General features: G+C 37.1%; 4 protein-coding genes across 14 annotated transcripts; 3 read left to right on the forward strand and 1 right to left on the reverse strand.

Annotated features, from left to right (window-relative positions):
- Positions 1–325: 325 nt before the first annotated feature.
- On the forward strand, positions 326–9,585 carry LOC141647143 (protein SEMI-ROLLED LEAF 2). Of its 7 annotated transcripts, none has more exons than XM_074455205.1 (20): positions 326–491; positions 1,462–1,599; positions 2,042–2,116; positions 2,217–2,332; positions 2,634–2,748; positions 2,949–3,077; positions 3,169–3,216; positions 3,646–3,836; positions 3,961–4,157; positions 4,431–4,714; positions 4,822–4,965; positions 5,292–5,663; positions 5,864–6,013; positions 6,399–6,477; positions 6,558–6,682; positions 6,946–7,137; positions 7,237–7,377; positions 7,608–7,733; positions 8,905–9,099; positions 9,231–9,585. In XM_074455205.1, exons 2-20 carry the CDS (start codon positions 1,465–1,467, stop codon positions 9,375–9,377), a joined length of 2,961 nt encoding a protein of 986 aa, XP_074311306.1. In that variant the 5' UTR covers positions 326–491; positions 1,462–1,464; the 3' UTR covers positions 9,378–9,585. The 7 variants fall into 7 exon arrangements, with proteins under 7 accessions (XP_074311306.1, XP_074311303.1, XP_074311305.1 ...); XM_074455202.1 differs by having other exon boundaries at positions 330–530; positions 5,292–5,666; XM_074455204.1 differs by having other exon boundaries at positions 330–491; positions 5,292–5,666.
- Positions 9,586–10,996: 1,411 nt separating this feature from the next.
- On the forward strand, positions 10,997–15,289 carry LOC141647145 (ATP-dependent Clp protease proteolytic subunit 5, chloroplastic). Of its 5 annotated transcripts, none has more exons than XM_074455211.1 (9): positions 10,997–11,234; positions 11,310–11,426; positions 12,041–12,155; positions 12,247–12,339; positions 13,351–13,396; positions 13,501–13,573; positions 13,881–14,004; positions 14,603–14,841; positions 14,944–15,289. In XM_074455211.1, exons 1-8 carry the CDS (start codon positions 11,122–11,124, stop codon positions 14,813–14,815), a joined length of 894 nt encoding a protein of 297 aa, XP_074311312.1. In that variant the 5' UTR covers positions 10,997–11,121; the 3' UTR covers positions 14,816–14,841; positions 14,944–15,289. The 5 variants fall into 5 exon arrangements, with proteins under 5 accessions (XP_074311312.1, XP_074311311.1, XP_074311310.1 ...); XM_074455210.1 differs by having other exon boundaries at positions 11,004–11,234; positions 14,603–14,831; positions 14,964–15,289; XM_074455209.1 differs by having other exon boundaries at positions 11,039–11,234; positions 14,603–14,826; positions 14,964–15,289.
- A 1,092-nt stretch (positions 15,290–16,381) lies between these two features.
- Positions 16,382–18,918, forward strand: LOC141647146 (cytochrome c oxidase subunit 5C-2-like). Its single transcript, XM_074455215.1, has 2 exons — positions 16,382–16,463; positions 18,509–18,918. The coding sequence occupies exon 2, from the start codon at positions 18,518–18,520 to the stop codon at positions 18,707–18,709; it is 192 nt and encodes a 63-aa protein (XP_074311316.1). The 5' UTR covers positions 16,382–16,463; positions 18,509–18,517; the 3' UTR covers positions 18,710–18,918.
- Positions 18,919–19,708: 790 nt separating this feature from the next.
- Positions 19,709–22,909, reverse strand: LOC141647147 (uncharacterized). The gene is made up of 2 exons (XM_074455216.1): positions 22,580–22,909; positions 19,709–20,550 (listed from the first exon to the last, which is right to left on the reverse strand). Exons 1-2 carry the CDS (start codon positions 22,653–22,655, stop codon positions 19,904–19,906), a joined length of 723 nt encoding a protein of 240 aa, XP_074311317.1. The 5' UTR covers positions 22,656–22,909; the 3' UTR covers positions 19,709–19,903.
- Positions 22,910–24,305: the final 1,396 nt, after the last annotated feature.

The following is a 24,305-nucleotide window of genomic DNA, read 5'->3' on the forward strand; positions in this document are numbered from 1 at the left end:
TTTAGTCAGAAAAAAGTATTTTGGAAAAGATATTTTTTGATAATAAAGGTAAGTTTTTACGTTTTATAATTTTTAGGGGCATAATTTATTCTTCAGGATATTTACGGTCAAAGTTGGAAAATGTTAACCTTTAAAAAGCAAATAAAAAGATAAAAAGAGAAATGGAGGAAGCAATATTTAAATGTTTAAGGGCAAATGTTAAAAAATCCGTATTTAGATTTATCCTACAAAAATTTACTCTTAATGTTTTTTACGTGATAAAATCGTCTCACGCTATCAAACCGTCTCACAGTATTTGACCGTCTTACATGTTAACTAGTGTCCTAATTTGTGTCGAACCACGCGCGCTCTCTTTCTCCCTCATCTCTCTTCATTTTTGTTTCACACCCGTGAATTCCCTTTTTCATCATTTCATTTCTAATTTCAAAACAATTTATTTCAAATTGTTTTCCCCCAAAATCTCTGCAAAATCACGTAATTTATCTACTGTAGTAAGTTTTTTCACTCCTTTAGATCATTTTCTATACTGGGTTTGTTAATTTCTTCCGTTTTTTCATCAAAGTTTTCGTCTTTTTTTGTTGTTGCATATATTATATAGACGTTATGTTTAATTGTTTATGATCACATTTTGAATAAATGTAAGAATTTAAATAATTATTCAGAAACCGCCTCTTTGTGTTGCTAATACAAGAGTAAAACTGCATACATCCGACCCCTTACCCCACAATTTGCAGAAGCTCTTGAGGTGCTGGGTTAATGCTGTTGTTATAAAAAATTAAATAGTATTGTTTTATGATGTGGATTTATGTTATGTATGAGTAAAAAGTTAATTTTTGGTGTAGAATGTTGAAAGATTCTTCCTTTTTGATGATTATTCTCTGTTTCTGCATGTTTTTCTGGGTAATTTTTTGTTGTGTTGAATAAAACATCTACGTTTCCTTTGTTAAACCTCTTTTTGGAGTTACATTTATGTTAGGAAAAATGTGTGTAACTTTTTAGCTTCAAAGATGGTAACTTTATCCATTCTATAAATCCATAGTACTCTCTCTGTCTCGGTCATTACAAGGTTAATAATGTAAACAAATGATTGAGTCGCGGGGAGTAGTTTTTAAGCCCTCGATTTATTTTTAAGGATTTTTTACCATCTTGGTTTGTTGTATGTAGCTGCATTGTGTGAAAAGTTTGGTTTTTTGGGAATTTACTTTTAGTATGCTGTGGTTCAATTTGGACTCCTTAAACGGTTTAGAATGATGATTCATGTTAGCGGACCCAAAGTTATTTTTGGGATTTAGGTTTTGTTTGTTATGTTCAATTTGGGATCCCTAGACGGTTTCAAATGACGAGTCATGTTGGCCGACCCCAAATTGTTTTTTTGAATAAGGCTTGTTATGTTCAATTTAATGTGTGTAAGAGAGGGTTTTGGTTTTTTTGACAAATTGGTTGAATTTGTGGGAAATGCAGGAAATGGGGGTTATTTCAAGGACATTATTCCCAGCTTGTGAGAGCATGTGTGTTTGCTGTCCTGCTCTAAGGTCTAGGTCCAGGCAACCTGTGAAGCGCTACAAAAAGTTAATTGCTGACATTTTTCCGAAATCTCCTGTAAGTGTGAAGAAACTTTATTTTTGCAGTTTCATGGACAATTACCATGTAGTTTTGGTTGCTGATTTAGTGAATTTTATGCATATGGTTTTGGTGAGTAAATTCGAGTGTTTGATTGCTGTGCTGTTCTTAACTTGCTCAAGTTTGGAGTTGTAAGCTATCGAAATGCGTACTTATGTCTGATATATGACAATTTTACATGTGCGTGACACTTGAAGGTGCACCCATGTCGGAAAAGAAACGTAGGTTTTAACATGTAGGCTCTTATTTATAAGCCGTATATATGATAATAAAAGATAGCTGACACTTTTAAAAGCCGAGATTATTGTAAAGCAACTCAGTTGCTCAGTTGCATTTAGGAGGATGGTATGTTACTGGTTCCTTGTTTTAGCACCAGTAGAAGAGTTATAACCCAATTCTAAATTAGTTTCCCCATGTTCAGGACGGGCAGGCAAATGAGCGAAAAATTGTGAAGTTATGTGAGTATGCAGCCAAGAATCCTGTTCGTATTCCCAAGGTAACTTTTTGTGATCATAGCTCTTTATTGTTAACTAAATAAATTGCATTTTGGGATTTATCTTAGCCTCTTGCGCAATGGGAATTCAATATCATTGCAGATTACTAAATACCTTGAAGAGAGACTTCACAAAGAATTGCGGTATGGACATGTTAAGATTGTCAGCATTATTATGGAAGCTTACAACAAGCTGATCTGTACGTGTGCAAAACAAATGTATGTTTGGCTTTCCTTTTTTTCTTTTTTGTATTTTATATATTGCTCTTTTAAGTTACTATAGAGCACCTTTCTTCTGTTGCTAAATGACATTTCTAGGCACTGAGAAACATTGAATGTTTTTATTGTCGATACTGACCCTCCTGTTTCATTGTGATACATGCACATAATTGGATGTTAATGGTCTGTATAATGTAGACCTTTGCTTCGGTCTCTTTAACTATGTCCACGCCCCACATCCTGGAAAAGATAATAACTGCTTTAGAATTTAAATGTAACTGCATTTATTTTATTTTACCAGGGCCTACTTTGCTGCCAGCTTGTTGACTCTTAGCGATGAACTTTTGGATTGTTCAAAGCAAGTTTCTGTGCAGAAAGCTGGATGTCAAACATTAACTCAGTTTATTTACTGTCAGGTAATAATAGGATATGTTTTTTCTGTTGTGGATATTGGCAACTGGCAAGGGTTTGTCGATGTTGTGGACGTTAGAATACTTTGCTGCCATAGGCAAGAGCCCCTAAGGACATTGTGTAATGCTAATAATGTTTAATACTGAAGGGTGGGGTCTATAAATTTTATACTATGATTTCTTAATTTGACATGAAATGCACACAGACTGATGGAACTTATGCCCACAATATTGGAAGCTCTATACGAAAATTGTGTATGCTAGCTCGTGAGATGGGTGAAGAGCATGATAAACGCACCTTGAGAGCATCATCCCTGCAGTGCCTCTCGGCTATGGTAAGTTTTCAGCCTGGTATTCTCTAAGGTCATGATTTCTGTCTCTCCTCCCTATTCTTCCCTGTTTTTGGCCTGAGCTTCTTTGTTGCAGGTATGGTACATGGCAGAGTTTTCCCATATCTTCAATGATATTGATGAGGTCAGTTTCCGTGGAACTTTATTGTTAAAGCTATGTATGCAATTTTCTTGAGTCAGGGTAGGGCCTTGGTATTTAAACTCTGATTGACACTTATCTTAGAATTGGTGGTTGTACCCACCGTTATCTGTCTTTGCGTGATAAAGTGTGGCAAATTTGGTCACTATGTGGTATTCTGGCCAAGATTTATAGTAACCATTGAAACTTCTGTAATTCGGTCACGATGTGGTATCGTGGGCAATATTTATACCGTGGCCTGTGAGTAGGGATGATCTGCTATTTATTTCGTACTTAGTAATTGATAGATGAACCAACTCAACCAAAACCTTAAGGTAATGGTTGAGGCCCAACTATTATAAATATTCCTATTAGTAATCTTATAACGTCTATCGCCTGTTATTAATGAACTTCACATTATTTTATGTTGCACAGATTGTGCAAGCTACACTAGATAATTATGAAGAAGATTTGCGGGATGAGGAAAGTGTGGTACAGCGTCATCTTTGGGTGAATGAGGTTGTTCGATGTGAAGGCCAAACTGGAGCTGGCATTGGTGTTTCAAGTGCTTGCTCAGCTACTGTAAGGCCGCCTCCGGAAAGGAAAAACATTCTTTCACTAACAAGGTAAGTAATTGCACGACACAAGCAAGTTATTTTGGGTGTCGATTTGATGAATATTATTTCATTAATGATCTCACAGGCGTAATGAAGGTTTAACTATTCTTGCCCGTTATATTTGTTTTCGTAGAGAGGAGATTGAGAATCCGAGAATATGGGCACAAATCTGTCTTCAAAGGATGTCTGAATTTGCAAAAGAGAGGACCCCAGCACGGCATCTTCTTGAGCCAATGTTTGTGTATTTTGACAAAAATCGACAGTGGCTATCTCAGCAGGGTTTGGCTGTTATTGTGCTGTGTGATATGTGCTATTTCATGGAGGTTCCAGGTATATGTTAACTGATGACATAGTCTCCTTGGTCTTTTTGTGATTTTTAGCCTTGAGTTCTGGCACTATTTTTGAAGTGTTTCTTCAAATGGTAGTGCGCATGTTGGGTTATTGGTATATGGTTTCTTCATATTCGTCACTCACCTTTTTTGCTTATCCATGATAGGATGGTCTTCATTCTTTTATATTTGTTGAGTGCTGCTTTGATTTACTTCGTGTTTCATTGCTGTAATACCGTGAAAACTCGATGCTTTTTTTTTTCTTTTTTATCAGAAAAGCAGCTGGTGATTTTAAACAGTGTCGTACGTCATTTGGACCACAAAAATGTAGCACATGACCCGGCCCTTAAGTCTTGTATTGTTCAAGTTGCTGCAACCTTGGCACGGCAGATGAGGTCAGGAATCACTCTTGCTGATGTTGGATGTGTTGTTGATTTACTATGCCACTTGAGGAAAAGTCTTCAGGCTACAGCTGGCCCTATTGGGGAAGAAGACATGAACTTGAATGTCCATCTTCAAAATTCAATAGAATCTTGCTTGCTCGAAATCGCAAAAGGGGTAAGAACAATGTTAATACCATTGCACCCCTTAGCTGCTTCTTAGTTATCGATTTCTGGTTCTATTTGCTGCCACAGTTTCTTAGCTATTCCCTCCTCATCGTGCAGACTAATGACCCAAGTCCATTGTTTGATTTAATGGTGATTGCACTCGAGAAGTTGGCCCCTGCTGGACTTGTAGCACGTGCAACATTGAGCTCAGTATTAATTCTTGCTCATGTAACTGTGGCTGTCTATTCCCATTTGCAGCAGGTAATATTGGGACTGTCGTTTTGGAGCCTTAGTTAGCAAAAAAATATTCTCATAATCTCATTAATTTTTTTACCACAAGCAGGCAAAAAGCGACTGACGTTTTATCTTTAGTACCTTAGTCCATCTGTCCAAAAAAAAGCTTCCTGTTTTCCCTTTCTTTGGGGTGCCTGTGAATAAAGTTCCTACATTGTATCTTTCTTTTTTTTGCGGGGTTATTTACTTAAATGTGGCATTAGGATTAAGGAGAAGAGTAAGATATTTGCAATCCTTAATCCTCTTGCGAAAAAAAGCAGGAGCCGTCGCTTAATCCTGATTAATCTGTACAGGCCTTTCCAGAAACACTGCTCCTTCAACTTTTGAAGGCTATGTTGCATCAGGATATCGAAGCACGCCTTCTTGCTCATCAGATATTTGCAATTCTATTATTTCCAAGTACTTGGAGAACTTATGAAACAAGTAGATGGAAGTCCAACAGTAGATCAACATCTGATTCAGTGACGGCTTTACTCGAGAAGTTGCAGAAAGAAAAAGTTTCCAAAGGGAAAGGGATGAATGGGGGTAGCAGCATGGATGATTTCAAGAGTAAAGATTTCTCAGAGGATGAGAGTAAACAGGGTTGGACCCGTAGAAATTCCCCTAAATTCTACAAGTTAACCTCCATCATTGACAGGAATTGTGGAACAAACATCGTTTATGAGGTAGTCTAGTACTGTTATCTTATGTTCATTGCATTTAATCTCGGTTGAGACTTAATCTTGGAATCAGTCATCTGGCCTAAACTTGGTAGTTCTATAAATGCGATCCATACCATGGTGTCGCAAATGTTGTTAAATACCATGCTTAAGTTTGGGTGATGAGTTTATTATTGCATTCATATTGAGTTGTTTAATTGCTGCAGGAGCCATGTGTGATGAAGCTGTGTGAAGATCAGATATTGCAATTGCTTTCTGGGTTTTGGATACAGGCCAATCTTTCGGACAACTCACCATCAAATTTTGAAGCAATTGCTCATTCTTACTGCTTGACACTCATTTCTTCCAACATGAAGGTGATTCTGATCCAAGATTAGCTAGCATTTGCATACGTCATGGAATTTTTTAGACTGGGATATTACACTCCATTTTAACATACAAAAGCAAGGAGCCTTTTTAAAAAAAAAAAATATATAGCATTACTTGTTATTATTATTGCTACATCAAGTAATTGTTATACTTATGACTTTATGAGTATAACAAATATAATTATTGTAATGGCGGGACTTGGAAGGGTATAATTATGAGTCAGTGCGTACACGTTTGGAGGCTGTAATGCGATACGTTGTGCGTGGAAAAAAATTTCAAAATATTCTACTGTTAAGTGCTCATTTGTTTTTGGTTTGAAGGCAAATCTATTATTTTCAGTCACATTGATCTGACCAATTTGTTTAACTGCAGACAACGAATCAAAACCTTATTGTGCGCTTTTTCCAGCTTCCCTTGTCGCTGAGAAATGTTTCAGTATATACCAGCTTTGGTAAGGAAGAATATGACTTTTCACATTATATTTTTTTACATCATGATGGTTAAGTTAATAAATGTTGATTTGCTTTTCAGGGAAGTTGCCTCCAACTTGCAGGAGATCAGTCTTTATCACATCAAGTGCGATGCTTATGTTTGCTGCCAGAATGTATCAAATACTGGAGTTGAATGATATTCTTAGGTCTCAAGCTCCATGTGATGTAAGCTTTCTTTCAGACACTTCATTATTGCTGAAAAACTTCATTTATTAGATGAAGTTTGACTATATTATACCGTAGACCACCAAAGTGACGGATGGAAATCGCCAAACTACGAAAGTAGAATTTGTGAAACCTCAGGGCACCGAAGTTTGGAAATTTTCACTTTTTTTTTTCAAGTAATTTTGAAGTGCAATCTAGGTCTTGCATATAAAACTATTCCGAAAGTCTACATCTTGCCATTCTAATGACTGGAAATCATGCAGGCTGATCCTTACTTGGGCATCAATGAGGATCTTCAAGTGTATGTCAAGCCTCAAGTAGATCTGAGGCAGTATGGCTCAGCACTAGACAACCAAACAGCTACCTCTTTCTTTGCTGACTTACAAGACAAGAATATCGAATCTGAGAAGATTTTGCTGGATATCATAGTTCGGTATCTTTGCTGCATCGTTAAGGTTTGTCTCGTTCATGAAACTAAATCACTGGCAGGTGTTTTATTCTTGTTTTATGTTTCTGTAGGTCTGAATGTGTAAATGACTAATATGTTCTTGTAGATAGACGAAGAGGAACTACTCAATCAGCTATCAGTTACATTCTCTCCCGACGAGGCATTTATGTTTGCTCCAAAAGAGTTGAGAGAACTCGATCATCTTCAAATCATTGGCCAACTAAAGGACTCCCCTTCTCTTGACGGAGTAAGTTTCCACCTGAAATGTTGACGAAACACAAAAACTTATTAGGTTCTCTTCATGTGTGATTAACTACACATCAACTCTATGATTAGATGAGAAATGCACATGGGTTTGGGTTGTCCCATACACGATTCATTATAGAAAATGCTTTTTCCATTCAGATTACTTGCTTGTTTGCAAATTATTACTCGTATTTGTATAGTTGTGTTATTGAGAGTGGATTTATGTGGCAGAACTTATCTATAAGCTCAGTGGCTGATGATGACGTGACAAGTTTGTTTTCTGCCGTGAATATCTCCGGCCCTAAAGAATCAAATTCTCCTTCTCATATCATGAGCATTGGCCAGCTTTTAGAATCAGTGAGCCTCTTTTTCCGTCCTTGCTGTAATTAAGCCATTTTTTACATTCATGCATATAAGTTAAGGAATATTTATAATAGTTGGGCCTCAACCATCACCTTAAGGTTTTGGTTGAGTTGGTTCATCTATCATGGTATCAGAGCCAGTGTGACCGAAGGTCACGGGTTCAAATCCTGGCAACCTCAAAACTCCTCAAAAACTTGAAGTGGAAACGGGCATTTGAGGAATATTTATAATAGTTGAAACTCGAAGTGGAAACGGGCATTTGAGGAATATTTATAATAGTTGGGCCTCAACCATCACCTTAAGGTTTTGGTTGAGTTGGTTCATCTATCAGTAATTGTTGGGGATATTTTTTGACAAGCCCCTTTCCCCAATGGCCTCTGTTTATTTCATCGTCTTTTCCATCCTTAGGCTATTACGGAGTATTATGTCTTTTATTTCTTTACCCATTTTTCATTTATTATTTTGTATCCGACAGCATCAGAGAACAACAAAGATTATGGGGTCTTTTTTTTGGGTGTAAAGTAACTCAAAGCCATTACATGACGCCCATGAGTACTACCACTTAGGGTGTGTTTGGATAGCAAAAGTGGAGAGAAAGGGAGGGGAGGAGGAAGGAGGGAAGGGGAAGGGAGAGAAGGGAAGGGGAGGGAGAATGGAGTGTGGTTGTTTGGATACAATTTCCCTCCAAATCTTGCCTATTTTGGAGAGATTTTGATTAGGCTTGGAGGAGGGAAATTAAACCCCTCAAAATCTCTCCCCCTCCATTTCCCTCTACACTCATTTGCTATCCAAATAAGGGATTTTAAATCCCCTACTCTCCCTCCCTTTCTTTTCCCTCCAAATACCTCAATCCAAACACACCCTTAGTGATTTGATTTTGCCAATTAAAATAGCCGACATGTGCTCTTTTACGGTTTTTGTTATTTAGTCATTCATTGATTTAGTTCCAAATGGAAATGTCCCCCTCTATTTAATTTCTCACTTTGCATATGCAACTAGAGTCGCAAAGCTTTACTGAGGTCGTACGTCTACTAGGCCTACACTATTATTCTTTTCCCCTAGTCTTCTGAAAATCATCTTATTTCAGCAGTAGCTGGTCAAGTAGTTCTTCGTTTTCCACTTGCCATAAACCTTGTAAAAATTACCACTATAATGTTGTCCTCAGGCACTTGAAGTAGCTGGTCAAGTAGTTGCGACATCAGTCTCGACCTCACCTCTCCCTTACAGCGCCGTGGCTAGCAACTGTGAAGCTTTGGAGACGAGCACTAGGAAGAAGCTTTCCAATTGGTTGTCTCAAGAAAACATCTCTACTGGAAATGGTTTTGAGCTACCTGGAGATGAACAAGCATTAATTAACAAGGTAGCGTCAAGTCCTTGAATTATGTTCCGTTCATGCGACAACTTGAAACTTGTGATTATCTCGAGCTTAATGTCTTAAACAGTATCGAAATCCTTCTTGGACATGATTTTATCTCTTTGCTTCTTGTGTAGGGATCATTTCATGCAGATTCCATGCTTGGATTATTGGGATCCCGGGATCAACTTAGTACACTGAGGTTGCCTCCAGCCAGCCCATTCGACAACTTCCTTCGAGCAGTATCAGGCCCACAACCTGTGTTCGCAGGTCTCTCAGCCTGAACAAGTCAGCTAACAGAGTCTGTCGGTGTGTAATTGTATCAGCTGATATTAACTAGGTACTGTAATATGTTTAATGAGTACGAGTACTAATTAGGTGTAGCCGTGTAGTTTAGCAGTTGCAGAACTCTATTAAGTTTGGTAGGCTAGGGTACATTGGTGCCGGTCCCTTGCTTAGTTATCTAATCTATGCTGTTAGCTACTTCATGCATCTCTTTGCCCTCGTTACTCTCTCCCCTTGTCCTCTTTTCCCTGTCTTCGTTCGTGATTTGATTTATTTTCTCGTATGAGCTTGATTGAGTTCCTATTTTCAATTGAAGCCAAAGGTGCGACTATTCTACGTCTTTCGATTGATATAAAACCAAACAAAACGACTCAGCAAATTGTATACTTTTCTTATATTGTGGATGTGATTTTTGTTAGTGGGCAGTAACATTGCTATCAAGTCATTATAACTTACACAAGTAATGCATCTTAACCAAACTGCAACCAATCAAATATATGCTTTCGTCTCTTAATAAAACTCTTATAAGCAAAATTCAATTAGTTCCGATTGAATTGAATTGTAATGGGCATATCGAGAATTAGACGATTTAGCAGACTCGATCTGAATTATAACGGAAACTATCCCAATCAAGTTGAATAGTTCGGATAAGTTAGAAATTGACTTCACCAGACTCAACCAACTAAACCAACCCGACCGACACATGCAACCGTAAAAGCTAGCCACCCAACCCAACAATCACCCATCGAGGTTCAAACCGTTGCAAAATTTATGGTCCGCAACTTATCCTACCTAAGAATAGGGAGTGATAACGGCAAAGGATAAAAGTATAAAAAACGCTTGTGTCACTCGTTTGGTAGAAGTGTCAATTTTTCTTGGTACACGAAAGTTTAGGTTCAAGCCTACGTAGGCCTTACCCAGTCCAAAGTCACGGCAAACCACCGACTCCTTTGAGGACTTAAAGTGGTATTTTGTAAAACTCATTTAATCGGTTACCCAGTCCAAAGCCACGGCAAACCACCAGCTTCTTTGAGGACTTAAAAGTAGGGATGTCAATAGATCGGGTTCGGGTCGGGTGAAGCCTCATCCGTCATCCATCCGTCCTTTTAAAATCTCATCCAACCCGTCCGTCATCCGTGAAACATATCATCCGTCATCCATCCATCCATCATCCATGGATGAAACGAGTGGATCGGGTGATAAACGGGTGTTGTGTATTTATATATTTCAAGTTAAAAAAATGATGATTTTTTTTTCTCTACAAAAATAAAGTTAGATAATTATTTTAGTTTAACTTTCTAGTGGGTAGGTTCACAAAATATTTATATTGAAAGTAGAAAAATATGAAAATTTAAATATTTTATATCTTAATAATGTGTTATACGTAAAAAAAATTAAATAAAAAATAATAAAATCGGGTGATGGATGAATGGCGGGTGGATGGCGGGTGAAATTTCTTCATCCAACCCATCCGTCATCCATCATCTCTTTCATCCGTCATCCATCCATCATCCATTTAAATCGGGTTTTCATCCATCTTTTAGTATCGGATGGATCGGGTTTTGATGGATGCGGGTGAAATTGACATCCCTACTTAAAAGTGGTGTTTTGTAATAGTGTCATTTAATCTGTTTATCTAAGTCCAGTATAAAAATGAGTAACACCGTATATTTTGCACTTCTAATTCTCTTCTATCTTCGGAAACATATCTAAAGAAGAAGAAGCTCAAACTAGAACACAACAATGGCGTACTCATGTATACCTACTATACAATCTTCAACTACACTCAACACCTCCATTGTTAACCACCATAACCTTCATTCTCTCTCTCTTCCTTTTAAGCCTCTTACTCAAAGGTATGTGTAATTTACTTCTCTCAATTTTTAACCTAATTTTTTCAATTGTTCTTCCAGTTGAACCTAATTTTCTAGGGTTTTGAGATCTAACAACGTTAACGAGAAGATTCGCCGGAGTTTGAAAGCAAATGCGGTGTATTCCGATGGATTTAGTACTCGTAGAGATGAACGCGCTGGACTTTGGTCGATTAGGTAGGGTTTTGTTGATGTTAATTGAGTTCAATTGTGCAATTTAATTGCTTGATTTAGTTGTATATAATATATGATTCTAAGATTATGCTTCCAGTTTTAATTTTAGCTCTAAATTAGTGCAACTTTAATTCGTATTGAATTGGATGATTTGTTCGATTTAATTGATTGATTTTGGTTGTATGATATCCAAGATTATGCTTCCAATTTTAAGTTTAGCTCTGAATTGATGCAACGAAATTCGAATTGAATTGGACTTGTTAAATTTAATTGATTAATTTTAGTTGTATAATATATGCTTCTAAGATTATGATTCTAATTTTAATTTTAGCTCTAAATTCGCGCAATTTTAATTCGAATTGAATTGGACAAATTTTTCACTATAATTATTTAATTTTAGTTGTTTAGTATGAATGAAGTATATGATTCTAAGATTATGCTTCCAATTTTAATCTTACCTCTAAATCAGATCAACTATAAATTCAAATTGAATTGGACTAATTGTTCACTATAATTGTTTTATTTTGGTTGTATAATGGATGCTTCTATGATTATGCTCTAAATTGATGCAACATTTGTTTGAATCGGATTGGATTGGATTGGATTGGATTGGATAGGGAAGATTTGGTAGCTCCATCATCGCCGTATTTTCCGACTTATGCGCAAGGTCAAGGACCACCTCCCATGGTGGCGGAGAGATTCCAAAGTGTCATCACACAGTTGTTTCAATACGTATGTTTTTTATTTCATTGTTTTTGGTTGGTGTAGCTGTCATTGGTTTTTTTTTGGGTGCTGTGATTAACTTTTTTATCATGAATTATAGAGAATAATTCGTTGTGGAGGAGCAGTTGATGATGATATGGCGAACATAATTGTAGCACAGCTTCTCTATCTTGACGCCGTTGATCCTACTAAGGTCCGTTTTGTTAGCTCTGGCTAGTATTTTGTCGGTATAACTTTGTGTCATCACGAATGTGTTAATGTTAAAGTCGATTATGTGATGTGCGAATTATGTCATTTAATAGTTGAAGTCCTTTTGTTAGAAGTTATGCCATTTACATCAGAAGCTAGTCTGGCACTTTATCTTAGGCGTACAACAATCATTCTATAAGCACCCTTCATTCTCGTATTCAGATAAAGATATCCTCTTAAATTTGTTAAACTGAATTCTAAAGGTGGAAATGATTTCTGAATTTCTGACCGATTTCAAATTTCAGTTTCCAGCGTGGAACAGGCCTATTAGAACCATGTTTCATACATATGAAAGAGAGGCCTATATTCTTATGTATGCTGCAATTTAGTAGTCATTTGCTGTGATGCTCGGACTCTTCACCTGACCCTGTGGACACAACCCGGACGCGGATCCGGACATGGATCCCCTGTCCGATCCTTCTATGAGAAATCAGATCCTTGGGTGTGAGAGTGTTTTGTTATAACCCTCTGTTTTGTACAACAACCCTATATCGGGATTGATCTTGACATGAATTTAATGCTGTAATAAAGTTATCATTCACATTAAATATGAAGAAACTATTTGTCCTTTCTTTTCTTTGATTTTTTTAACTAATAATCAATTTTTCAGAAAAAAAAAATAGCCGAGTCCAAATTTAAACTTGGATCCTCGTATCCGAGTCCTCGTCTTTTAGATTTCAAGGATCCAACACTCGGATCCGTACCCGTGTAGGATCCTCATATCCAAGTCCAAGCATCACAGGTCATTTGGACACGCCTATAAACAGTCATTCTTCACTCGAGTTTCTTAAAAATGGTGACATTTATGCTTAACTTTGCTTGTTTAGGAGTTAGCCTGTTATATTCGATAATGTGCTTTAAAGTTGCATGATTTGATAGTTGGTTTGTTGAAAATTTGAAAATACGCTTTGAATATGATCATTGATTTGTTTTTATTGATCATTGCCTTGAGCAGGATATTGTCATGTACGTGAATTCCCCAGGAGGATCTGTTACAGCTGGTAAATGTTTGCTTATTGTAATCTGATTAGTGAAATGACGAGTTTTTGCACTTAATTCCGCTTCCTTTTATCATAGTGGTTGATTACATTTGTTGGATATCTAGGTATGGCAATATTCGACACAATGAGGCACATTCGACCTGATGTCTCCACTGTCTGTGTTGGCCTTGCAGCTAGGTAACTCCAATTTTCATTGGTGATGATGCCTTATTCTTTTACCATCAGTTCTCTGATAGTTGATCTTTGACTTAGATAGTTGCGATTCATTTTTTGTTACTCTGTACTTTGTTAATTTGGAAGCCTATGCAGTAAAGTTCCTGTTCTGTAGATAGTTGAGGAAAAATATTTTCACGTACGTTTAAGTTTTGACATCAAAAAGTGGACTTTTTGGTGTCAAGTGAACACAGTCTGAAATATTCATGCGCTTGAAGCACTTGTGCTATGTTTTTTGTATTCTGAAAATGTATTTTTCATTTTTCTGCAGTATGGGAGCTTTTCTTCTTAGTGCTGGAACCAAAGGCAAAAGGTATAGCTTGCCTAATTCAAGAATTATGATCCATCAGCCTCTTGGTGGTGCTCAGGGTGGTCAAACTGACATAGACATCCAGGTAAACGCCACACCTCTGATACTGAATACTGATTCCTTCCAATAGTTAAACCCGTCTGCTTAACCACTGAACCCAGCTCCCAAATGAAGTAGCTTCATACAATGGGCCAAGGTCTCAGATTCAAGACCGTATAAAGCCAGCAGTGTTTTAACTAGAGGCCTAGAGTTATTCATGGGTCATCTCGTCCATTGAACCCGGCCCATCCCGCCCGCAAAATAAGCAGGTACGGACAAGGCATTTTAAGAAAAATACAAAGGCCCAGCCCATTAACCCGTCCCAAACCCGCTAACCCGCTTGTTCGTGGGCCGAAAATTTAATGTGAGCCCGGCCCATGTTCGGCCTAAACCTGCATTTGACCACCTCTAGTTTTAACTCAAGAGACAGAGCTTGAGCACCCTTGTGTAACGAATCTGAAATAAACTGGTTTGTTTACAGTTTACACAATAGCACCCTGAAAAAAACAGACTGGGTTTTGGTGTTAGACATCGGAGGATCTGACAAAATTTGTAACCAAATTTCAAACTACATATGGAAGTCAGATTTATTTCTGGGATAGTTTTTACCGTTTGAACCTGACGATTCATATATTTGTGGGCAGGCAAATGAGATGCTACACCATAAGGCAAATCTCAATGGGTACCTGGCATACCACACAGGACAGAGCTTGCAGAGGATAAATCAGGACACGGATCGTGATTTTTTCATGAGTGCTAAGGAAGCCAAAGATTATGGTCTCATAGACGGTGTCATCATGAACCCTTTAAAAGCACTGCAACCACTCGCAGCTGCTACTGCTGATCAGACGTCGTGATCATGACTTACGTAAGGTTATTTTACGTATATTTTTAAAAACCTTTTTCGATTTATATACCCCTGCACTTATAGTTACTACCATAATTGACCCTGCATGTTTATTGGATAACTGTATAATATCTGAAGTGCTAAAATTTGTGCTGCAGGAGACTTTCTAGCTTCAGTAATATTTCTCAAGGAAAGTCAACCGCAACTCGAATCATTCCTTATTTTTTCGAGCTTAGAAATTATAGATGGTGATGTGGTGGCATTTGAGGATTCAAGGTGAAAGGTTACAGTCGACGTGCGATTTGTTATCCGGTCCCCTTAGTCTCGCAAGATTAAGTCATGTCAAATGTGAACCTATAAACGGAGTGTGAGCCTGATAGACCAATTCTCGTTATGTGATCAGCATGATCGTATGTAACTATGTACTTTAATATAAGGTTCCTCCTATTTGATATAGAAAATGAAGGTTGGCATTAGCTCATAATATCCTTGCATAATTTCGATAGCTTTGAGCATTAGAATCTGGAATACGACATTGATGAACAAAAATTTATGTCGTCTTACCTTGAAAGGATATTGAATTTCCATTAATGGTATACCAAGTTTTTAAGACGGTGCGACTAATAGTAATATTTTAGCTCATTGATAACGATAATATATGATGGGATACCTGATATACCGTCCTGGAAGAAAGTTGTTCATTCTTATATAGGACGGTCTTATCATGAGATTCGTCCTATCATGAGATTCGTCCAATAATAATAAGCCTAAATCCTTTTTGACAAAAAAAAACTAGTAATAATAGACTTTCTATTATTATTTTGATAATCTAAATCTTGTGATTAGAGCCAACATATTTAGATTGGTCGTTCGTCATCATAATGCATAAATTTTTTTTTTAAAAAAAAAAATCAGATTGCGTGAATGCATTGTAGAGGTGGCAATCAGTCGAGTCGGATTTGGATCGCGTCAAGTCGGGTCGGGTTATACCGTATTTGAATCATATCGGGTAGCCTACCCTTTCGAGTTGAGTCAAGTTCATGTCGGGTCTGTTTGGGTCAGATCACTTAGACGATGTCTCGGATCGGGTTTGCATCGGATCCAGTTACTTTTATAGCTTTATTTCAATTTTTGACCATTAAAGTTTTCAACCATTATTTGATGTAGTTACTGCATTTTAAGTCAAATTTATCAAACTAAACACTAGTTACTAAATCACATTCATTTTGATCAATATTAAGCATAATAATTTCGGGTCATTATTTTAATTGGGTCAATGTCAAATCAGTTTGGGTAACTAATCATCAGGTTACGGGTCGTGTTGAGTCGGTTTCGGTTTGCAACATTCTCAAGTTCTGTCGGATCGGATTTACTCGGATTCCAGTCGGGTCACTAGGATCGGGTTAAGCTTGCCAACTCTAAATGCAAGTATCATCCTGAATCGGCAATCTGGCTACCTCTTACTAAGCCAGGCTTCTCATAAGACGGTTTTATAAAAAGTCGCCGGACTTGATCTTCTTGAAATACTTAAAAGCCCAAACCCCGGACCAATAACATCATTGTCTATATAGTTTCCTAATAGCTTGAGCACCACCAAAGTCGCTCAAAACTTCTCACAATTCACAATCTCCATTTTACTCCCATTTTACCGTTCGCAGGTAACTTCTCTCTCCTCCCTTTCTGTTAATTTCAATTTCATCATTCCTTAATCCTTAGATCTTCATCGAATGATTTTATCTGTTTTCGTTCGATTCAATTCGATTTGAGTTTTAGGATTACTCCCTCCGTCCCCGTCATTTGTTTTATTTTATTTTTTATTATTTGTATTTTAATTAAAGGTAAACATGAATACGCCCTCCGTTCCAATCATTTGTTTACATTTTTATTGTTTGTATATCTATGTTGTTAGGATGAATTTTATGGGGTTTGTAATCGACAATATATGGTCAATTTTTGTCCCCAGGACCTTGCCCAGATCCGCTGAGTCGGACCCTAATGGGGCGGATTTGGATCTTATTTTTGGACTTATTGGCTCTGGATCGGGTTTGGTGTAGAAAAAATTAAGCGGGTCTGTGTCCGTGTCTCGTATTTGCGACCCAAACCCTATCTATGATCAATTTACAACATAGTTTAATTATTTGAGGGTTAAGAAGCAGTTTTTTTAACATCCAACTAATACTTTCTGTGGTAATTTGTTATTTGTCATGATAAATGTTGACATTTTCCGGTTAAACATTCAAGTGTGTTTTACGTATTGTAATGGGTATGGGTTTGGGTCCAACATGTGTAGCACGTGTTTAGGTCCTATAACACCCTACCTAAACACTTTGACACGACAAGACGCTTCCACACTTCATTTTGTAGGCGAAGAATTTGAAAACTTCTTTGTAAAACAGTAGTGTCTGATGCTTGAGTCGGGGTAACATGGGTTATATGTGTTACTTCATCTCCATTTATTTTGAGGAATAACCAACTACAGCTACTTGTTTTGGATTGATTAGCTCGAGTAGTCTAAGCGAGGTAATTAGGAAAGAAATTGGAAGCTTGTATCTTTTTTTGTTATAACTGGATTTGTGTATGCAGTTAACAGTGAATTTGTGGGCTGTTTACGCAGTCTTGTTAGCTGATAGCATTTTTGTAGAAGAAGAATGTGTTTGTGGTTTACTACTGACTGAATAGTTTTTGGTTCTTTTTACTACTATGCATTTTCTGGGATTGTTATAAGATTGTAAATCAGTACTATATTATTTACGTATACGAATCTTGAACCCTTTTTGAATTCATAGTTCAAACTACCTTTATACGGAGTAGCTTCACCGAACTTCTTGCCACAAATTCACAATTTGTAGCTGTCTTGTTTGCTAAACTGATCATGTAGGGAAGGTAATCTACAATTATACATAATAAAGTAATAAACAGTAAACATTCTGGTAAAAAAAAAATATATTTGCAGTTTAGCTACGATTGAGATTCTTATTTGTTGGAGTATAATATTGTCTCGCCACTAAGCGTATGTTTGGATTATGATTAGAAGAAGGATTGTAAATTGATCGCGTTATTGTGTGAACTTTTTTTCTTTTTGTGTCACTCTTTGCCCTTATTGATGCTTGACATATATTTTCAATGATAACTGATTTCATCTTTTTAGGGCTCACTAAGTTTAGTGAGGCATGCCTCGAGTTCGCCTTAGGTGCGGCTTGTGCATTAGGCACATCAAGCGATATACTATGCAAATTCCTTATTTTTTTTTCCCTAATTCTTTTAGAAGGAAATAGCAAGGGGTATTATCGCAAATATCTTACATTGAAAATATTAATTTGTTTGCAAAAATGGGTGCCTCAGGCCCTCAGGTGCATGAGCAGCACACCTGTGTTATGCACCGTGTGCCTTTTTTCACTAAGGGGGCATGAGATATCAATAGGGGTCTCCACGTGTTTCTGGTTTACATGAAACCGTCACCATGTTGTTATTTGAAAAGTGTATGAGGTCAACCTGACTTGTTACTTGAATGCTTGTATCTATTATGTTCAGAATCCTGTGGAAAATTATAATAACTCTAACGTGTGGGCGAGAATAACATTTGTTTGTTTCCACAAGCGGCGATATAACTATTAATCCGTTTGTCATCCTCAAGGGAGGCAGTGAGTCTTTACTTGCATTCTCTGTATGCTACATAATCTGTTAAATCTATTCTTACTTTCAGGTGAGAAATATGGCTGGTGGAAAAGTTGCGCATGTTGTTCTGACTGGTCCGAGTGTAGTGAAGGAGATATTTATCGCGACTGGACTTGGGTTGGCAGCGGGAACATTGTGGAAAATGCATCACTGGAATGAGCAGAGGAAAGTGAGAGCATTCTATGACATGCTCGAAAAAGGCCAGATCAGCGTGGTCGTTGATGAATAGATCTACCTTTAATCGATTTTGTTTAATTTGGGTCGTTTTGAAACTGCTTTATGGCTGTTTAAAATAATTTTCTTGTATCGGATGTTAATGGTGTAATGAAGTGGTTTACACACCCGATTGATTTCTCTTTAGAACTGATGTCGAAAACCTGAAACATGTATTTCTGGTGAATCTTGATAAGTAAAACATTTTTATGTTTTCTTCTTCTATTCTAATTGTTACAACATTTCTTGAAGAGATTATATCACTACCTTTAATATATCCTGTGCTTCCCCGTCCTGCTGTTCTTTAAGACCGCAGACCTGTAGAAACTTCTTGTTCTCTTTCCAAACAATGCCGAAGAAATGTCATTTTTTGTAAAATGCATGAATTGAGTCATTGACATATGCAAGTACTCATTCTTCCAAACTGAAGATTCATCCCTATCTACCGCGATTTTTTTTTTTTTTTTTTTTTTTACGGTATTTGAGATTGATGTTTTTATGGTTGGGAGTGAAGAATTTCGCAATGTACAACTCATCATTCACAAATCACAACACATGCAAGTATGCAATTAGGAGTCCTTATCAATTAAATTTAAAAGAGATATTCTCTCGTGTACCCCTCTTTTCTTGTAAAAAAACTTTGATTGTGAGTAACTCTTGGCTACAAGTTCAGAATACGATAAACATTTTTTTTTTTTTTTCAAATTGACCGTCTTTAAGAGATCTTCAGTTTGAAAAAAAATTCACGACGTTTCAACTCGTAGTCGGGAATTATGGTGGTCAAAGTTTATTCGTTAAAAAAGTTTGACCAACCATAACTACCGGCTACGAGTTCAAAAAACAGTGATTTTTTTTTCAGATTCAAGGCATTGACAAGATAATAGGTTTCAAAAAAAAAATTACCGTTTCCTGAACTTGTAACAAAGAATTATTGTCAGTCAAATTTTTTTGTGAAAAACGAGGGTTACACCTTGGAAAACCCAAAAAATTCAGGAATACACGAGAGAAGATCCCAAGCTAAAAACTGGCATTGTTCGCATTTGCACAAACTTCTTCCATGGAATCGAATAAATCTTTAGTCACCAATATTTGGTATATAAATGTACAGTCTTCTTTTAAAACAAACTGTCTAGTATAGTAGTATATCCACAAGAAATGAAAACAACCAGTTCAAAAATAAACAATCTGACAATGATTCAAGCTGGTTTTCCTACAGCTCTTGAGATTCATACACATCCGGAGGCGATTCGTAAACTTCACTTTGAGATTCATATACTTGCTCAGGTTCATAAATGATTGTGTTTTCACCCTCAGAAAACTGAAGCAAATAATGGACACCATTCACCACATCATAAACCATTAACCCGATTCGTCCTCCAACCCAACTACCCAACTGGCTACCTATGAGGTAACCGAATCTACCAAGTCGCTCTTCCCCTAAGAAACCTCCAGCATAGGTACCGATCAATGTGCCACTTCCCCTAAGAAAACCTTCAGTCATTGTACCTCCGAAATAAATGGCTTCAAAAAAGTCCCACGCCGAGGATATGATGGGCCCGGTAATTCGCCTTACTTGTCGAGATGCTAGTTTTGCCGCCTTTTTCCCTTCTTTGGCAGCTTGTTTTGCTGCTTCTTTAGCAGTCACGCCTTGTGACACAGCATCGGACAGTGAAGTCTCCATTGCCCGGCTGCGTGCCAGCTCGACATGAGCTGATTGGAGACTGTTGACGTAAAGCTTCGCACCTTCCTTCACCGAGCATGCTAGGGTTCCCGTACTCATATCAAAGCAGTTTAGGAACGTGAATTGTCCACTTTTTGACGATGCTTCTTCTCCTACTAGATGCCGGCATTTTTCAGCTGTAAAGAGCACGATAAAGTTGAAATTGTATTGCTCGTAGGACATACAAATGAAAATTGAAAATGTAAACAAACATTTAGCGGTGAAATTGGATTTTAGTACTATGACACGACTTGAGGTGTTTCCCGAGCTTTATGTAGAACATTAGTTATATATATGCACATTAGCATGACTATGACATGAAAAGCAACAATTATGGATATGGCGTTAAGGAAGTTTATAATCATGCACATTAGATGTGAGCTACTGCGCTTAGCTTCTAGATCTGTGGAAGCACCGTGATATAGATGCAGGAATCAGAAAATACAGTCGAGATCAGTGATAAAGTTCTCAGAGGAAGCTATATAGGATTATTCTCCACGCCTTCCGCACAATCAGTACTAGCTACTAGGCCATCGTGAGGCGAATATCTACATTGGCTGTCAATGGCTAACCCCAGCACAGCTGACATCTCTCAGCATAACTAAAGAACAGCAGGAAGATGAGAATATATGAGAGCAAATTTATAAACCAACAGATATGAAGAACATCGGGGATGTATTTTTGATAAATTGAAAATAAAAAATATTCCGCACAAATAAAAAGATAGGGGTATGACTGCGATATAAATAACCCTATCGATGTACTCAGAGAAACTGATGTCTGACAGTAGCAACTAGGTAATGCTCAGAGTCATAAACGCCAGAGCGGAACTATCTTCGCAAATAACACATTGATTATAAAAAGGCCATCAGAGCATTGAAATCGTAAGGCTGATGCCATCTTTCACTTATTAGTATTTCAGAACTTCCGAACATTCTTAGATATTTCCTCTCACATAAGATACAGTAGTAAATCTAGAAGGCAAACATCAAGTATTCTAAGAAAGCTATATAGAAGCTCTATGAGCATTGATCCTCCTAGGGCTCTTACTTCTCCACACTATCTAGACTCACAATGGTTTGAATACCATCTACACGCTTACGGGGACAGCAAGTAATACTATCATAGGCCACTGTAAAGCCAATATTCACATCAATGGCTAAAGCAAGTACACAACTATACCACAGCTATGCGCGTATGGAAACTCACCAAATCGCAACTCCATTTCTAAGCTCTGATTCATATACAAGATAATGCTACTCCGACATTGTTATCCTCCAAATGTATTGAAACCATATACTTGCTAAACAAATCCTCCTTCTCAGTCGAGACCAAAGCCCCTACTGATAACAAACCTACAAAACTCCTACCTTACTCAATTACATAAAAATAGATCACTCCTGAAATATTCAACTATAGCCGACATAAACCATACGACTTTTTTCAACATGATCACTCACCAGTTTGCATCACACCCACAAGTCAACACATCTTGGGCAGGGCAGCAGGCTAGTCCTAAGTCCTAAGACTCCTAACCCAATAGAAAATTTGAAATTTCAGTTAAAATTTCCGATTTTTTTCCATAGTTTACCTTATGAAAATTTCTCCCATAACAACAAATCCTGACTCCGCTACTAAAGCCGACAAAAACCATAAGACTTTTTTCAACATGATCACCTAACAATTTGCACCACACCCAAAAGTCAACACATCTTGGGCAGGCTAATCCTAACTCCTAACCTAATAGAAAAACTGAAACCTTAGTTACATGTTTCGATTATTTTACTTAGTTCACCTTGTAAACATTTCTCCCTGACGACAAATCCTGGCTCCGCCACTCCCCTAATGAATTCCATAAGATCGTCTTACACAAGTTTTTAAACTTACACTCTCAAATCAATAATCATTGTTCATACATACCCCTCAACCAAAAAATAACTAAGCTTTTAAGATTGTTGGGAAATTAAGGCCAATCTCCCAAGCGCAACGGAAACAACTAATCGACAAGTAAACAGTAAAAGTCACCCACAAATACAAATCCACAATATACCATTTTTAAAATTGTCAATATATACATTAAATAATAACAATAATCAATCAAGGAATCTTATCTAAGACAACAAAATTGAAATAAATATTCTGGGGTTCAACAATTTAGAAAATTACCAATAATACTGAGAGTAATGATGCCAATAATGAAGACAAAAAGTTGAATCCTTCTCTTTTGTATGTTAATATCCATGGATATTGGATCACACCCTATATATTTGATTATTTTAATCAATAACCCATCAATTATAATCACTCTTGATTCACTAAAACTTGATTAATTTGTTAATCAAGATATAATCTGGAATTAGTGAAAGTGACTGTTGCTAATTGTGGAGAGGGTGATAGTACTATGGTTGCAAATTTTAGTTGGATTTTCTTGTTTTTTGTTTTTATTTTTATTTCTTTGGGTTTATTTTCCATTTTTTTATTATAGGATGAGATGAGGAATGGGCAGGAATGTAATTTTAAATTTGACATTTGACTATTTTGTGATTTACTAATTAGACAAATCGTCCTTGGTGTGCTTGTATACGCAAAGTATATTAGTGGCCATGGTCAAACATTTGAGCCAGTTCGGGTTGACTCGAGGCAGGCCAGGCTTGGCTAGGCGGACTCGGAACCGGCCCATGGTAGGACTTAGGAGGTGAGTCTACACGGGCGGGATCGAGCATGATGGAGGTGGATCCAAACCGGCACGGTCCTAGTCGAGGGCGGGTTGGATACCGATTCAGTATATTTTCAAATAATATCAAATTAGAGGTAGGTCGAGCGTTGGCATGGTTGGATTTGTTCAACCCGACCCGACCCTAGTTTTTCATGGGTCAAGGTTGGGCTAACCACGGTTTACGTGGGCCGGTTAAAGATTAACCTGAGGCGAGTGTTTGACGAGGGCTCTTTTCCTTTTTTTCTTTTCCTCCAACTTAAAGGGACCGAACGCATTATTATCATCTCTTTTAGAATTATATGCAAGATTTTAAATAATATATTATAATTTAGGGTTGAACATAGGTCCAAGACCGGACAGGGCCAAACCGAACCGGACCGAAGACTGCAAAAATAAATTTTGTGGATCAAAGACCGGACCTAAAAGTTTCAGTCCTGGACGGGACCAACCCGATTTTTCGGCCCTGTTCGGTCTTAGATCGAAATGGACCTAAAATAAGACTTTTCGCAATTTCATATTCGCTTATTAAATTTTAATTTCATTAAATCAAATTAACTACCTATTTGAAATAAAGGTTAATTTAATTAATCTCTATTGCTGAGTTTATAATAATTTTTAGGTGAAAAATATTAGATTCTCTTACAAAGTTTCAAAGATTGATCATACAAATCATAAGTACCGATCCATTTGATTCGGACCTAAATTTATTGGTTGTCACCGAACCAGACTGAAGACCGAAATTCCAAAAAAACAAGTACTAAGTACCGGATCTAATAGAATTCAGTCCAATACCGAACCAAATCCAATGATCTGGTCCGTTCTATTTTTTCCGGTTCGGACCTAAATTTGCTCAACCCTAATTAGAAACATGTTAGAAAAATCGCTATACTAGACATATCTACATTACATGTACTCTGGCATTATTTTACTTCAAATGATCAAATGTTTTCAAAATAACTTTCTCGTATAACCGTTGTTTAATAGCACAAGTTTTCATTTAAGACAACGTTATCCGTATAAAATTTAAAACGAATCAAGTATCATAACATTGTGCATTCTTAGGTCCTGTTCTTTTTGACTGAAACTGATCTGATCTGAACTGAACTAAACTTATAGGATCTGAACTGAACTGAACTGAACCGAATTTATAGGATCTGAAATGAATTGAACTGAACT

Source organism: Silene latifolia, chromosome 3 (genome assembly GCF_048544455.1).
Source record: "Silene latifolia isolate original U9 population chromosome 3, ASM4854445v1, whole genome shotgun sequence".
In the NCBI taxonomy this organism is placed as follows: domain Eukaryota; kingdom Viridiplantae; phylum Streptophyta; class Magnoliopsida; order Caryophyllales; family Caryophyllaceae; genus Silene; species Silene latifolia.